We start from the raw sequence: 17,438 nt of genomic DNA, 5'->3' as shown, positions 1-17,438 counted from the left end.
TTTCCAAAATATATAGAGAACTGACTCTATAATTATAAGAAATCAAGCCATTCTCCAATTGATAAATGGTCAAAGGATATGAACAGACAATTTTCAGATTGAAACTATTTACACTCATATGAAAGAGTATTCCAAATCACTATTGATCAAAGAAATGCAAATTAAGACAACTCTGAGATACCCCTACACACCTGCCAGATTGGCTAAGATGACAGGAAAAAATAATGATGAATGTTGGAGGGGCTGTGGAAAAACTGGGACACTGATACATTTTTGGTGGAGTTGTGAAAGATTCCAACCGTATTGGAAAGCAATCTGGAATTATGCCCAAAAAGTTATCAAATTGTGCATATCCTTTGATCCAACAGTGCTACTACTGGGTTTATATCCCAAAGAAATACCAAAGAAGGGAAAGGGACCTGCATGTGCCAAAATATTTGTGGCAGCCCTTTTTGTGGTGGCTAGAAACTGGAAAATGAATGAATGCCCATCAATTGGAGAATGGTTGGGTAAATTGTGGTATGTGAATGTTATGGAATATTATTGTTCTGTAAGAAATGACCAGCAGGATGAATACAGAGAGGCTTGGAGAGACTTTCATGAACTGATGCTGAGTGAAATGAGCAGAACTAGGAGATCACTGTACATTTCAACAATGATACTGTATGAAGATGTATTCTGATGGAAGTGGATATCTTCAACATAGAGAAGAGCTAATTCAGTTCCAGTTGATCAATGATGGACAGAATCAGCTACACCCAGAGAAGGAACACTGGGAAATGAGTGTAAACTGTTTGCACTTTTGTCTTTCTTACCAGGTTATTTTTACCTTCTGAATCCAATTCTTCCTGTGCAACAAGAAATTCGGTTCTGCACACATATATTGTATCTAGGATATACTATAACACATTTAACATGTATGGGACTGTGTGTCATCTAGGGAAGGGGGTGGAGGGAAGGGGGGGGAAATTCGGAACAGAAGTGAGTACAAGGGATAATGTTGTAAAAATTACCCATGCTTATGTACTGTCAAAAAATTATAATTATAAAATTAATTTAAAAACAAACAAAAAAACAAAACAAAACAAAAGAATGTAAAAGCATTGGGGAGTAGGGACTATTTCACTTTATGTATTGATTCCCAACACCTAAAACAATTCAGTTGTTCAATAAATGTGAGTGAAGTGATTGATGCACAAGGTATCACTGCCAGAATATATGTCAGATACAGTATTGGAACTCATGTTTTCTTGGTTGAGGTGAATTTCCAGTCCAGCAACATCAAACCTACTTTGCTTGGCACTACCTCTGTTTGGCTGCAGTTAATTGGGAAGCCTTTGCTTTAGCTGATTTGGTCATAGCAAAAGAAGAAGCTAAATTCAAATGTCTGAATTACTAGCTTAGATTTTGCTTTGCCATTTTGGAAATCATTATATGTCTATATATAGACATATAATGATTTCCATATATACTGTGTGTGTTTATATGTGTGTATCTATATCTGTATCTATTTATAAAATCCTTATCATTAACAAAGGCTTTGCTCATTATATATTTCGGTAGTCTTACTTCTCTTTAAGAAAAATAGCCTGATCTTTAATAAGATAAAAGTTATTTTTCCAAGAGGAAAAGAGCAAGAAGGGGAAAAAGTATCTTATTTATTAGTCAAAAGAAAGAATTAAATCAACTAAGGCTTCTTTTCACATTATAAAATATTGTTTCCAACCCCAATAATGAACCACAAGCCTTGAAAATCACACCTTCTTCATAAGATGCTAGCAGGAGAATTTATTGTCTTGTAGCCTTTCACATCAAAGCAACCAAGGGAGCACAGAGCTATTCATTTTAAAAATTGCAAGTAATTGACTTAGGAGGGGAAACCAATAACCTTGATGTTTTAATTTCCCTAGCCTGCACCTCTCCCAATTTGTAGACCTCTTATCCATACCAACTAATAAGCTGTCAACCGCTGACTCAAAGACAAAATCCACCTCAAAATAAACTAAAGGGAAACTGGATGGGGGTAGGAAGGGAGAATGATGAAATTCATATTCCTAGCTTTTTACCAATCTATGTTTCTAAATTAAATAATAGAAAATAAGTCTTTTACATGAACTAATCACTTAGAAATACCTAAAATTTGCATCTCTGAAAAAGAAATCTTTATGTTTCTCCCCCTTACCCTCCATCCATTGCTAATTTTTTTGAGTTCAAGGCAATTCCAGGGATTAACAACTAGCTACTATTAATTGTGCCTGACTGCAAGATAGGCCATCAATTCCCAACAGCTAGTCATTTAGCTCCAGGAAATGCCTGGTGCCTCATTCATTACTGCTTAATTATTCCCTATCCCTATCATCTTCCTGGCCTGTCTCTATTGCTGCATTTAACCCCTGGCAGGGGGTTTGTGAAAAGTAGTGCCTTTTGAAATTGATGAATGTTTCACACATCTACCAAAGAGATTACCACCCTTAACTTCTCACCATTTTGTAATACTGAAACATGAAATAGAATCTTGAATTTCTACTCAGCCATAAAATAGCCACTACATTATCAGTTCAGATTCAGAATTTGTATTTTCATTGATATATATATATATATATATATATATATATATATATATATATATATATATATATATATATACATACATATATATATATATATATATATATATATATATGGTATATTCATTTCCTATAGTTCTACACCTTTGTTGGTTTAAAATAAAGTCTAAATAAAGTTTTTTAAGGAAAAAATTATGAAAGTAAGATTAAAATAGTTTACAAAAATAGATGAGTAGTTCAGTGTTATCTATAATTTTCCTTTAGGATAACTTAGTCCTAGTAAAGATCATATATTTCCCATTAATGGAAATTTTTGTCAATTCAATAGAAATTAATAGTCATTTAATTTTAGTAATGCAACTGAAAATGCTGTAAATTCGATCTTCAACTAACATAAAAAACAAAACCTTGTAGGCTACTAAAAAAGTGATATTTTAAAAAATGAAAGCAGATATATCATCCAGTACTAATATGCATAGCAATCTAATTTCTTCCAATATAACAACTAATAATTACTTTGAAGAATTCTAACTTCTTAAGTTTGGGAGGTATTATCTATCTGCTAAATGTATATATTTATATATAATATATGCAATATGTGGATTTCTATGTGTGTCTATATAAAGGGGAAAGGAGAAAGAGAGGGATACAAGAGGGAAAGAATGGAGAGAGAGATAGAGAAAAGGGAGGAAAGGAGAAAGAAAGGATAACTGCAATATTAAAGCAATTTGAAGTATTTTGTTTCCTTTACTTAGATACTTATTTTAGGACTTTTTCAGGTATTTTTAATCAATTTTAAAATACTTTGTTTGCTTTTTCAGGTGAAGGTGATACTACACCTACAATAGTCAATTTGGACCGTAAGTAAACTTCATATGTGCTTGTTTCCTCCTAAGAATTTTGTTATTGTTAAATATTTGAAATTTTTTAATTTTATGAAATGTAATTGTTAATTTAATTGGAAGGTTTTTATGTGTGTATTTAAAGGAAAGAGAAAGAAAAACTGGGAAAATATTGATGTATACTATTATTTGATTTTAGATGCTTTTGTATTTTAATTTGAATGAATACTAGAGTGAATATCAGTTTAAAGAGGGGCAGCATCTGTCTTGGTTTATATCTCGTTAGAGATATAAACAATGAAATTAACATAACATTCTTGACATAATAGCCATTTGATATATTTTTGATCTGATTTAGCTATTAACTGATAAAAATTTGATTTTATGGATGCATGAGAAAAATAATTTAAAAAATTGTTTCCGTTTTTCCTTTATGTTCAAAATTTGATCCTTATCTACTCCTCACTTTATTCAAGATTATTTAAATAATTTTAAAAGACTCTACTAAGCACCAAGCTCATCTAAGCTAACTGAAGGCTTTTAAACTTTTACAGCTTTCTTAGGTTTAAGGAGGTAAAAACATTTTTTTAATTTCACAAATCAAGTGAGCCATACCAAAGTACATGGGAAAATAATATAAATACTTGTGTCGTTGGAGATGTATGAAAAACATAAAAACAACAACTATGAAAAATAGAGGCTGTAATAAAGTGCTAATTTGCTTTAAGACTTTTATCTCATAATTGCTTATGAATACAGATTGCAAGCTCCTTGAGATCAGGGATTATCTTTTGCCTCAAGCACTGTGCTTGATACACACAATAATCAGTTACTAAATATTTATTGAATTGAATTTTTACATACTCACCTTAGAAAAAAAGTCTTAGTGTTGAAATGGATCTCACACATTATGCAATGTTACATTATGAGAATTAACCACATTAATGAACCTTTAGTCTTTTTTTTTCCATAGATGAACCAGTCTTTTTTACTCTTCAGAATTATTACCTTATTATGATATTATGATATATTATGATATTATTATGCTGTTCATCTTATAAAAGAGATGGCATTCTTTTGAGAGTTATCTTTGATGGGCTCCAAGCTACTGACTGACTGCTGAATATAATTTAATTATTTGATCTCTCTCCAATGTAAATTACCTCAGATGTTTAAAGATAGGAAGCATACCTCTCTAATTTATTTTCCTCCTAAGCAGGATAAAATTCCCAGTTCCTGTAAGCAGTCATCAAATGAGAGTGTTTCAAGTCTCTTTATCATCTTTGTCCCTTTCTTGTGAAATGTTTCATTTTGTTGCTGTCCTTCATAATGTATGGTAACCAAGAGTGAATACAGTGCTTCAGTAACTACCTCTGGAATAAAGCATTTGTTCTTTACAAGTTTTTGAAAAATCACTCAGAGATAGTTATTTTGCTATGTTCAGTCATTCAGTTGTGTCCAACTCTTCATGACCTCATACCAGGACTTTTTATTGTCTACAATTTCTTGAGGTCTGTCCAAGTTCATGTTCGATATTTCCATGACACTATCCATCCATCTCATCTTCTCCTGTCTTCTTTTCTTTTTATCTTCAATCTTTCCCAACATCAAGGTCTTTCCCCAAGAGCCCCATCTTTTCATTATGTGGCTGAAGTAGTTAGGCTTCATCTCCAATGAATAGCTTTATCTTCCAGTGAATAACATGAATTAATTTCTTTAAGATCAATTTAGTTGATCTCCTTGATCTCCAAGGGACTCTCAAAAGTCTTCTCCAGAACCACAATTTGAAATATTGATTCTGTAGCACTTAGCTTTTCTTATATTACAACTTTCACAGTCCTACATTGCTACTGGAAAAAACATAACTTTGACTATATGGACTTTTATCTACAAGGTGATATTTTGGCTTTTTAGTCTGCTGCCCAAATTTGCCATAGTTTTTCTTTCAAGGAGTAAGTATCTTAATTTCATGGTTGCAGTCTCCATCTGCAGTGATCTTTGAGACCAAGAATATAAAATCTGATGCTGCTTCTATTTCTTCTTCTATTTGTCAGGAAGTGATAAACCAGTTGCCAAGATCTTAGTTTTTTTGATGTTAAGTATTCAGCCAGCTTTTCTCAGTTCACATATTGCTGAAGCCTAACTTGCAGAATCTTAAGCATAACCTTACTGGCATGTAAAATAAGTGCATTTATTCAGTGATTTGAATATTTTGCATGAACTCTTCCCTTGATATTTCTAATTTTCTTGAGATATCTTATCTTTTCTATTCTTTCTTTTTTTCTTTCTTTTTTTTTTTTTTGCATTGTTCATTTAGGAAAACTTTCTTATTTCCCTTTGCTATTCTCTGAAATTCTGCATTCAATTGAGTATATCTTTTCCTTTCACTTTTTCTTTTTGCTTTCCTTTTTTCCTCAGCTACTTCTAGAGCCTAAACAGCCATTTTTCTTTCTTGCTCTTCTTTTTCTTTGGATTTTTTTTTTGTCACCTCTTATATAGTATCCTCAATCTCTGTCCATGGTTTTTCAAGCACCTTATCTACCAGGTGTAACTCCTTAAATCTATTCATCACTTCCACTCTATATAATAATAAAGGATATTACTTATGTTACCTATATATGGTCTGATATAGTTTTCCATTGTTTCTTCAATTTAAATCTATATTTTGTATTAAGAAGATCATGATCTGAGCCACATTGAGCTACATGTCTTGTTTTAACTGATTTAATGGAGTTTTTCCACTTTTGACTGCAAAGTATATATAATCAATTTGATTTTCATACTGACCTTTTAGTGATATCTGTGTAGAGTTGCCTTTTGTGTTATTGAACTACATTGTTTACTATGATAAGCAAATAATCTTGAGAAAACTCTGTCTCTGCCCCTACTTCATTTTATCCTCCAAGGCAAATTTTGCTTGTTATTCTAATTATCTTTTGACTTTTATACTTTGGTATTACAAATCCCTATGATGAATGTAACATTTTTTTTTATCTTACTTCTAGAAGATATTGTAGGTGATTAACTTTGGCATCTTTAGCATCAGTGTTAGGAGTATAGACTATATTACTGTTTTGCCTTGTGATAGTTTGCCTTGGATTTAAAGAGATATAATTATATCATTTTGAGGGGCTGCTTTTCTTACCCTTATATTGACTGTGAGGGAGGGGGAGATGCTCAGAGTTTCTGGCTGAAGTAGAAATGATTACTATTTACATCCAATCTGATTCAGGCAGGACTCAAACAGTGATCAAGTGGGGCTTGGCCTAGGATTCATTGGCAGCCAATGAGAAGCAAATTGGTTTTGGTTTGAGGCATGGTTCTTTAAAAAATATATAGCCAGTGAACCCCAAGATATCTTGGGGTGAGTTTAGAGGTCCAAAAGAAAAAGGAAAATGCTTTTAAGAACATTTATACATATAATACCCTATGTGGACAAAGGAAGGGAAGAATGGAAGGAAGGAAGGAATCTTCCAGCTGACCAATTCCAGTTTGTGGGCCAGTTTTACTCACAGAGGATGTTGTTTACCTTTTGCTGTCAAAGAGGACCATGACATCAGGGAGGTGATGTCATTTCATGCAAGTGAATTGGATTAGATTTTTTTTTTGTACTAGGTAAAAGAGGAGATTCTTTAGTTTCAGTTAACTTGAGACTTGTTGAAGACCTTTGTTTAAAAAGGTCAAGGTCTTCCATTATATTCAGGGCCATCTTCATCATACTAATCTGTATCTTGCCATTGAATCCAGATGTCTGTGGAGGGGAAAATGAGTCGGACTTTCCTCACTTAAATCAAACCTCTCTGAAAACCTGTTCTCTTCTACAATGAAGGACAAAATAACAATTGCTTATGAGGATTATTATATGTCTTCTGAGATATTCTTTCATACAATACTATATGTAATAATCAACTGAATTAAATTTACCCACTGTCATCAATTTGAGTTCACTGACATATAAAAAATGTTAATGTTTAATTTTTCCATTTTATGTATGACCACATCCAGTTTATCTTGGTTCATAGGTCTTATATTTAAGATTCTTTGCAATATTGAAATTTATAGTATCAATCTTTCCTTTTATTACCAGGCACATCTTCAGCTGAGCTTCTTTTCAGCTTTGCATGATCTGTTTCATTAGTCTGGGAGCTATTTTTAGTTGTCTTCCATTCTTCAGTAGTGTCTTGGACATCTTCCAAATTGAGGGCCCATCTTCCAATGTAATTTATTTTATCATTTTGTCCATGAAGTTTTCTTGGTAAAGATATTGGAGTGGTTTGATATTTTCTTCTTCAGTACATCACCTTTTGTCAGAATTCTTCACTAATGACCTGTCCCTTTTGAGTAACCCTGCAAGTTATGCTTCTTAGTTTCATTGAACTATGTAAGTCCACCCACCATGATAAGGCAGCTACCTCTGGGGGCATCTTACTTTATTTGTAAAGAAATATATTTCCAATCATTTAATTATCAATAATATTTAAAAGGAATGTGTGGGAACTTAACTTTTGGGAGACAGCATGGTATAGGAGGGGAGATAAACTAATTTGGAATTAAAACAGTACTATGTTCATAGCCTGTTTCAGATAATAATTAGATGTGTTAGCCTGAGAAAGTACCTTTTTCTGCTTCAATTTCCTTATGTGTAAAATAAGGATATAGGATTTTGTGAACACCTAGACTCTTTCCATTTTGCCTCTATCATGCTATAAAATATTGGTGGATATAGCATTTAGGGCAACTGCCAAAAGAATCAGAAATCACTACAATTGCAGCATGGTGTGTCCTCAGCAATAAAGTAGTTTTTCATATCCTTGCCCTATCCCATTCCCTACATAATAGTGAAAAGCTAAAAACAATGTAGAATCCTTTGGTCATATGGAATAGAGTTTCTTGATATCATGGGTCTTTATTTGAGAATCCCTCATGCCACATTGATCCATTTGCTTTGGAATTGTTGGATAGATTGTTACAAATTTGCATAATCTAAATATATTTCTGTTCTTTAGAAACATATTTTTATGAATAGCTGTCCCAGAAAAGTGGACTCAATAAATCACTTTCTCTTCCTGTTGTCTGTGCTCTCCTTTTTGCCCTCTCATTTACAATTTCTTGCTAGTTGGGACAGTCCCTTCTATAACTCCACCCTATTTCTTACATCATTCTAAGATTGATTGAGAATGAGAGCATAAGAAACATGACATAAGCTTTCTAGGGGGAAAAGGGAGTAAGGAATGGAGTTTAAACCATTAAAACTGCTTTCATTTTTGCTCTTTACAACTCTCCCCAACACCCACCATAAGTTCTAGAATTACTAAATAGGACATCAGTCCCTCGGTCTCAGAATTAGTCTTACTACGGATGTTACTAGTCTTAGAGTCACTGAAATCAGTTGATAAATAATTAAATCATCTAAATTTTACTGATGTGTCTTAGAGCAAAGGTTCTTAAGTTGGGTCCATAGTTTGTTTTTAGTTTTTTGGGGGTTTTTTAAGCATTTTTTATAATCCTTTATGATCTCAGGTATTTCATTTTATCTATTTAAAAACACTTTTTCCTTATGGTGATAATGTTCTCTTGTAGCATTAATAGCAGACTTCTGTCATGTAGATTATATGTCACAATTTGGTAAGCATCATTTTAAAATGGAAAAACCCTTGCTCTAAAAATTGTTTTCCAGCTTTTTGCTTTCTTTTTTATTATTAAAATATATGCAAAGATTCAGCATTCACTTTTGCAAAACCTCATGTTCCAAATTTTCCCCCTCCCTTTTCCCCATCCCCTAGACAAAAAGTTGTTTGTTAAACATGTACAATTCTTCTATACATATCTCTACATTTATTGTGCTACACAAGACAAATCTGATAAAAAAGGAAAGAAAAAAAGAGAAAGAAAACAAAAAGTAAGCAAAAAAAAAAAAAAAAAAAAAAAAGTGAAAATACTATGTTGTGATCCTTATTCAGTCCTGACAGTCCTCTTTCTGGATGCATATGTCTCTCTCTATCACAACTCTATTGAAATTGGCCCAAATCACATTCATCAAAATTGATCATTGTATAATCTTGTTGTTATGTATAATGATCTCCTGGTTCTGCTCTCTTCACTTAGCATCCCTTCATGTAAATCTCTCCAGGCCTTTCTGAAATCATCCTGCTGATCATTTCTTGCAGAACAATAATATTCTATTTTAATGTTCTGGTTGGTTTTCTGGAGGTCTCTGGACCAGCCTTCATTTCAGCAGAGTAATAATCATCATGCTAAACTAGATAATCATTGCCTTATCAATTCCACTGAATTAGCACCTTGTAAGAATCATTGTTTCAAGTACAGAGTTCTGGCCCATAACATCTCCTGTTTTCTTTTGTTTTAGAGCATAGGTGGTCACACCTTCCTGACTTCTCAGGGAAGTGAGAACCCCCAAAATGAGATGATCATGCCCTCTCTGATTTCTCAAAAAAGGGGGTGAAAAGACCAAAAAAAGGAGGTGATCACACTCTCCCTGATGTCTCAGGAAGGGAGATGAAAACACCAAAGGAAAAATAAGGAATCAAACCAGATTAGCGGGTTTCTGAAGGGTCTCACTTGAAACAGATATACATAAATCCATTAACATGGAGGATATAGCAATATAACAATCTAGTAGTGATAATTAACAACATGAATCAACATGAGAAATTATACAGCTCCATAAGTCCTAGAAATACTCCAAAACCAATCTATTGTCCATTACTTCATGTGTCAGGGAATCCAATAATTCCTGCAAGTTTTGAAGTCCTGATCAGTCTTATCATGTTCTCAGGGAATTCAATGATTCCTGATGGTTTTCAAGTCTCACAACAATCTTATCAACAATTTTTCATTTCAAGGAATCCAGTGATTCTTGCGGGTTTTGAAGTTCTGTAACAGTCTCATTATCAGCCATTCTCTTTCAGTGTCAGAGGTTTCTTAGGTCTTCTCCTTTGTTTTGAGGTTTTTCTCTTTTTCTGTCTCTCTCAAGATGCTTGTTGGCACTCATCTGATTCCTTCTCCATCTGTAGAGATACACGCAAACCCTCTCCCCCAAACAATTAACTGATCTATTCCTTCACTACGGGTTAAAATTTCATAAGCCAAGTTATCTAATACCATCTTAACAGAAGACAATGTAGCCTCATAAAGAGTGTAACCCTTTTAAAATCCTTTATTATTTCCAGATCAAAAGGAGTATATCTTCTCCTTTCTTGACCTGAAGAATCACTCTTGAATAACAGGTTATGCATTTATTTTAAAATCAGACATATTCTGTCCTTTTTTTAGCTTTAACTAGTGTCTTTTGTAATTGTGTCATAGGCTGCTTCATAGGTGGTGCTGATTGTGTTACTGCCCCTCTCCTTCTTCTCCTTCCACCCAGGAAGGGTTAACTGATGGGGGTAGGTCAGGGGATAGGGAATGCCCTAATGGCTTCTGCTGTGAAGCACCACACTCTTTCATTTCATAAGAATTGTATTTAATTCCTTTCTTGTCTAATTCTTCATGCTTTTCACCTAGTTTGTCAGTATCCTCCTCTCCTGCACTTTCTTCTTTTTCCTTATTCTATATCTTATGTAATTTCCTAAAGCCAATTGTATTAATATATATGTATAGAATGTTTCTTTAGGAATTTAATCAGGACCATTATCATTGTAATATTCTATTAGTTGCTCTCCCACCAGTTTCCACTTGTTTGAATCTAATTCTTCTTCCTTAGAGAACCAAGGAGATTTGTACTTTAATGTTTCAAAGAGTTCAATGATCTGCTTCCAAGTTACAATCAAACCTTGGCTTTTTAAAATCAGTTTAAACATGTTTTCTACACACTTTCCTTGCGATGGAGAAGGGTCCTTTCTAAACATTTGTCCCATTTCAGCTGAAACACTTGTTTAGCCCTTAACAAAGTTTCCTGCTTGTCTATTTTCGTACTCACCCCAATTTCTGGGTCCCAGATGTAGCCCCACATTTGGAAGCCAAAATGCAATGTTCTGGTTAGTTTTCTGAAAGTCTCTGGACCAGCCTTCATTTCAGCAGAGAAATCACCATGCTAAACTATATAACAATTGTATTATCAATTCCACCTAGTACCTTGTAAGAATCCTTGTTTCAAGTACAGAGTTCTGGCCCATAACATTCCATAACATTCATATACCATAATTTATTCAGCCCAACTGATGGGCATCCACTCAGTTTCCAGTTCCTTGCCTCTACAAAAAGGCCTGCTTGTATGTTGTTTTTTAATACTATGTTTGGAACTGTTTTCAGATCCTGTCATTTCCTGTGCAAAAACAAAACAATTACGAGTTGTAAATGGAATCCCAACACAAACAAATGTAGGATGGATGGTTAGTTTGAAATACAGGTAATTATAATATTTCAAGCAGAATGTCTAAAAATATATACACTTTATGAATTTTAAAAAGTTGCTCTAGCTTGTATTTCTATTATATGTATGTATATATAAAATGCACACACACACACATATATATCTCTACATATGCCAAGAATATTATCTCTTTCTCTCTCCATGTATATGAATATGAGTATATACACATATTCACATGTTTATATATTTGTGTATTTTCAATATATAACCTTTTAAAGAAATGATCTTTACAATTGCTCAATCTAATGCATATCTTAGTTTTGTTACTATAAATCCATTTATGTCAGATATTATATCCAGAATTTAAAATATTTTTTTCTTTTAGGAATTTATTTCTAGAAAATAAATGGTATGACTCTGCTGCAGTTTAATCTCATTAAATATATTTTGTTCCTATGTTTATCACATTATAGAAATCAAATTGATGGAGAGAAAACTAATAGCCATCAGAATTTAATATTTTAAATTTTTAAAGGAGGGGAATTTTAGATGCTGTATAATTTTCCAGGGCAGCCATATTTTTAGTTCCAGACTACATTCTTTAAAAAAAATCATTTAATTCCATTAAGCAAATATTTACTAAAAACATAAATTGCTGGGATAGTTGAGGAGATATAAAGACATAATGAAAAAAAAAACTCTTGTATTTATACTATTTCTATAATAATACAATTATGTAAGTGAAGAGAACAAACCATCAATACTGACCATTTTATACTTTACTTTTATAATGAATAATATTATCCCAGAAGAAGAACTCAGAAAATATACTTCTGTTCCTTTTTTTTTAAATTTATAGAGGTAGAGGGTTTTATGAGAAGAATTTTACATTTATTGTCAGAATAGATTAATATGTTGGCTAGTTTTGATGAATTACTTTCCTTCTTTATTCATCCCCTAAGTAGAAGAAGAAAATGTATACATTTGAAAATGATGGTGTTGTAAAAGAAAAAAAAATCAATAGTTTTCTAAAACCCTAAAAACTATCCATACCCTCAAGGAGCTAATATTCTTCTGGTTGCTACCATAGATCATATACAAGACTAAATAAAATATTCTTAAGAATTTTCACAATTTTCATTTTAATGTTATATTATCTCAATTCTGATTCTCCATTTAGTACATATTGTTTAGGTTGCATTATATGTTACAATATATACATACATGCACAGATCATGCTTACATTCACATATTACAAGCTTTAGTGGAAGTGAAATAATTATAGATAAGCATGATGAAATTAGAAAACAATATAATACAACATTGAAGACAAAGGCTAATGTTATCAAAAAATGCCTGTATTAGAAATAAGTGAAATCTAATTTCACTGATTGGTAGTTGAGTGCAAACTCATTTCAACCCTTTATATATCCAACCTGCTCTAGACCATACTTCATAGTTCATCCTGTCATCCACCAAGACACTAGGAATAACCTTGTCCTCTTCCCTTTTTTATTTGGCTTTTCACCTCTTGTACTAGGAATGTTAAAAATATCAGTAATTGCCTTCCTACTGGAAAGGGTATGCCAATTTATGACTTTTAGCTTGTGCTTTAATAAATGGTGAATAAAGCTTATGTTACTTATTACATTTTTCTATTGCTTTCCTCACAGAAATAAACATATCTGTGGAGGTTCATTAATAAAAGAAAGTTGGATTTTAACTGCAAGACAATGTTTCCCTTCTGGGTAAGATATCTATAAAATTAAGTCTTAATGTAGAATAATTTTGATTTGCTAATTTTTGTGTTGCTATTAATTCCATTCATTTATTTTTGTAGCTTAGAGATATAAAACAAGAAGACAATACACAGTTTGCTGCTGTTATTTCTATTTAAATCCACAGACTTTGCTTTTGGCCTCATTTCATTTGGCATTTATAAACCTGCATATGCATTAATCTTTAAACAAATTCCTATGAAAATCAGTCTCAGAAAAGAGAGACACAGTATAATATATTATATGTGTTAAGAAATCTTCCACCTGACCTAATTCTTAGTAGTCATGATTCTTTTTTCTTTCTTTTTTTTTAAAGCAGCAAACATCTTTGTGTTTATTTGTATTGCAATTTTAAATATATCAAAAATTATGTATTCACTGATTTTAAAAATCTTATCAAATCTCTACCTACAAATGTATTGTCCTCCATAGTGTTATGTTGCAGATTTCGGCTATTTTTAATTACTTTTGATTTTCTCTGTATTATGCAAATAGATCAAGAAGAATACAATCACATAAAATAAAAGTATAGCCACCAAAGTCATCTTAAAATTATATATTTATTTTAATATTTTATTTAGAACTAAAGATTTGAAAGACTATGAAGCTTGGCTTGGAATTCATGATGTCCATGGAAGAGGAGAAGAGAAACACAAACAAGTTTTAAATATCTCTCAATTAGTATATGGACCTGAAGGATCAGATCTGGTTTTATTAAAGCTTACAAGGTTAATATTTAAAATTTGAAGATTATTTTTCTTAACTTAGAAAGAAGTTGGGATCATAAAGCAAATGTATCTTTGCCTTCTTTTAGATAAAATTTCTAAAAATGTTGAATTAAAACCAAGTGTGTTGACTTTTTTTTTTTCAGACCTGCAGTATTAGATGACTTTGTTAGTACAATTGATTTACCTAATTATGGCTGCACAATTCCTGAAAAGACTACATGTAGTGTATATGGATGGGGATACACTGGATGTAAGGCATTTAATTTTCAATAAAATTATATGTTGCTTATTTAAATAGAAGCATTTCTATTTAAATATAATATTATTTCTCTCTATTAACCTTGATTTTATTTTATTTTTAAGTAATCAACTTTGATGGTCTTCTTCGTGTGGCACATTTGTTTATCATGGGACATGAGAAATGTAGTCAATATCACCAAGGAAAGATCACTCTGAATGAATCTGAAATCTGTGCTGGAACTGAAAAAATAGGAACAGGACCATGTGAGGTAAAAAAAAAAAAAATTATAAACCCCAAATGTTTAATAGGAACTCCACCATATTTCCTTTGTACTTTTTTCATATTAAAAACCAAAAAGGTTGGTACTAAGTATACCAGGTACCACAATGATCCATCTCATTTTGTTAAAGGACTCCATAAAACATAACATTATTAAAGCTAAATTATACAGCAAAGTTAGTTCCATACACTATAGGGATAACTGAATGGCATTTCTATAGGCTTTGCAATGTTATTGTATCTTGTGATCATGAGGTATTAAAGGCTTTATGAAATGGTGTTATTCAGAATTATTGTTGGTATTCTTTGTCCCCTTTCCCCCAATTATAAATCGAGATAAACCATGCCTGATTACATTAGTATAAATCTTATGAGTATTTGGCCTATAAAAAGAATATTTCAATTTGAAAGAAAACCTAAAACTAAAATTCAGTTTCTAATAGCCTTGCCTTCCAACCCTAAAGATATCAGATATTTCACTTAAATTAGATTATTCCCTAACTCTAAAATATGCACCCCCCCCCTTTCCAAATTTCCATTCAATGCATACCCTCTTGTTAGAGAATAGAATTATTTTTGTTTGTATGGGATTAAGAATAATTGTTTGTGTATAACCTTATGTGACTGTAATGGACTATATTAAATTATAAATAATTATCTTTTTTTGTGTCTCTAAAATAATTTTTTTTTTTTTCCGCTATGCATATCCTTTTCCTAGGGAGATTATGGTGGCCCATTGGTTTGTGAACAACATAAAATGAGAATGGTCATTGGTGTTATTGTACCTGGTCGTGGCTGTGCAATTCCAAACCGTCCTGGGATTTTTGTTCGAGTATCTTATTATGCAAAATGGATTCACAAAATCATTTTGACATTCAAGGTATCTCAGTCATAATTGAAATAAGTGTGGCCGGCGCTTGTCCCAATATAACTCCTCATACAGAGCGCATGAAACTAAAATGTCCCACGTACAAATCTTAAACAAACAAGCTATGTGACTGTCAAGTTTATTAAGATTCTCATTGGTATTTATGAGTGTTTTCTGTCATTCTATCTGTCAGTGTTATTTTGTAAATGTTGAAGTGAATTAAGGTATGTGCAAGTTCAGTAACATATCTCCTGAAGATACTTGAATGGGTAAAAAAAAATTACAAAGTTGTTTTTGATAGATGACAAAAGATTTTTTAAATAAATAGGGCAGTTCAATTCCCTATGCCACTTTCCATTTTGGTACCTTAATAATAAAGATAATTTAAAAATAATATCATGTCAAACTCATCACCATTATATATTATCCTCCATCTTTAATGAGTTTCTTTAAATTATAGTCCATTATATCATTTAAGATAACCATTTTCATTATTTTTATCCCATGCTCTCTAATACTATTATGTGGGCATGTCCATAAATGTGTACTCTCACATGTATGCATACATACAAACACATATACAGAGTCAAAGCATATAGTTCATGGTCATCACTATTCTAGTCTCTTGTCAGGCAGTATAGCACTTTCTAAAAAGAAATTGACAGTTTATATTCAAATAATGAAATCCGTTGCCATTACTAAAAACAGATTACTATCCCTGCAACCATAATCTACTGAAGATTAAGAAGACCTATTCTGAGTATTTTCCAACTCTTAAACATGTTAAATGCTTTGTTGATGCTTTTTGTTTCCTTTTTCAGAGGGAGAATAAGATGGCATCCCTATAATCTTTCTCTACTCAATTTAAATCCATTTATTTATGTAAGTTACTTATATTTCTTTACCTAAATAATCTTTTAGAATCAATGTAGGTACATGAAATAAAAGGAAAATGTTTATTTCTTTTACTAAAAGGATGCTCCAAATAAATCTAATATTTAAACAATAAATAAGTTAATTCTAAAAATGTATAGTCTTAAATGACAACCAAGATTACCTTAAGAACAGTTAATGAAATAATTTGATTAATATTGAAAAAATATTTTAATCACATAGCTTAACTTTATAAGTAACCCCTCAATATGAATTTATTGAAATGAATGGAAACTCCCTCTACTAATGCCATGTGCTTTGCGGATAAAGTGATGGGTTTCAAGGCAGAAGACACTATACAAATTCTGTTTGTTTCATTTATAAGATGTGTGCTAATAGTGACCCTCTTAATCTCTCTTTGGAGTTCAGTATTTGATATGTAAAATAATGGAGTTGGAAAAGCTATTCTCTTTGTCCCTCCTAACTGGAAGATCATACAAAGGAAAATCTGTTTAGTGGAGGAAAAAACAGAATTATATAGAAATCCATCTTTAATGATGAAATAGGCTCATTCTACCATGACATCGAATCAAGTTCACTGTGAACAGATCTGTTCAAAAGCCAACAAGAGTTTTTTGATGAAAAATTTTTACTTAGTTTTTAATAAAGAAGACCAAAAGGTCTTCTGATCTGGATCTTCATATATAGATTTTATTTGGAAAACAGCATCTGAATGGTCTTCTTCATTGCAGTTCTTTATGATAATGAGTAAAATGGAAAGTTTATCACAAAAATCCAAATAATCCATCAGAATTTGATATTATAAGTATACTTATTTACTCATTTGGTCCTTGCAGGATATAGCTCCTTTGAAAGTATATTGCTCTTTCTCTCTATCTATCTGTCTGTCTGTCTGTCTCTGTCTCCCCT

At 32.0% G+C, this 17,438-nt stretch overlaps 1 protein-coding gene across 3 annotated transcripts in view; it reads left to right on the top strand.

The window, feature by feature from the left end:
* Positions 1 to 16,026, top strand: part of HGF (hepatocyte growth factor) — a 108,217-nt gene extending 92,191 nt beyond the window's left edge. For all 3 annotated transcript variants that reach the window (XM_074268488.1, XM_074268489.1, XM_074268491.1), the window contains 7 exons: positions 3,389 to 3,427; positions 11,681 to 11,777; positions 13,415 to 13,489; positions 14,101 to 14,247; positions 14,391 to 14,497; positions 14,611 to 14,756; positions 15,486 to 16,026. In XM_074268488.1, coding sequence (XP_074124589.1) covers positions 3,389 to 3,427; positions 11,681 to 11,777; positions 13,415 to 13,489; positions 14,101 to 14,247; positions 14,391 to 14,497; positions 14,611 to 14,756; positions 15,486 to 15,662 — 788 coding nt within the window. In that variant the 3' untranslated portion in view covers positions 15,663 to 16,026. The remainder of the gene's footprint in view (positions 1 to 3,388; positions 3,428 to 11,680; positions 11,778 to 13,414; positions 13,490 to 14,100; positions 14,248 to 14,390; positions 14,498 to 14,610; positions 14,757 to 15,485) is intronic.
* Positions 16,027 to 17,438: the final 1,412 nt, after the last annotated feature.

This window comes from Sminthopsis crassicaudata, chromosome 5 (assembly GCF_048593235.1).
Source record: "Sminthopsis crassicaudata isolate SCR6 chromosome 5, ASM4859323v1, whole genome shotgun sequence".
Taxonomy (NCBI): domain Eukaryota; kingdom Metazoa; phylum Chordata; class Mammalia; order Dasyuromorphia; family Dasyuridae; genus Sminthopsis; species Sminthopsis crassicaudata.
The sequence above is the reverse complement of the archived record's forward strand: the minus strand, read 5'-3'. Positions and strand labels throughout refer to the sequence as shown.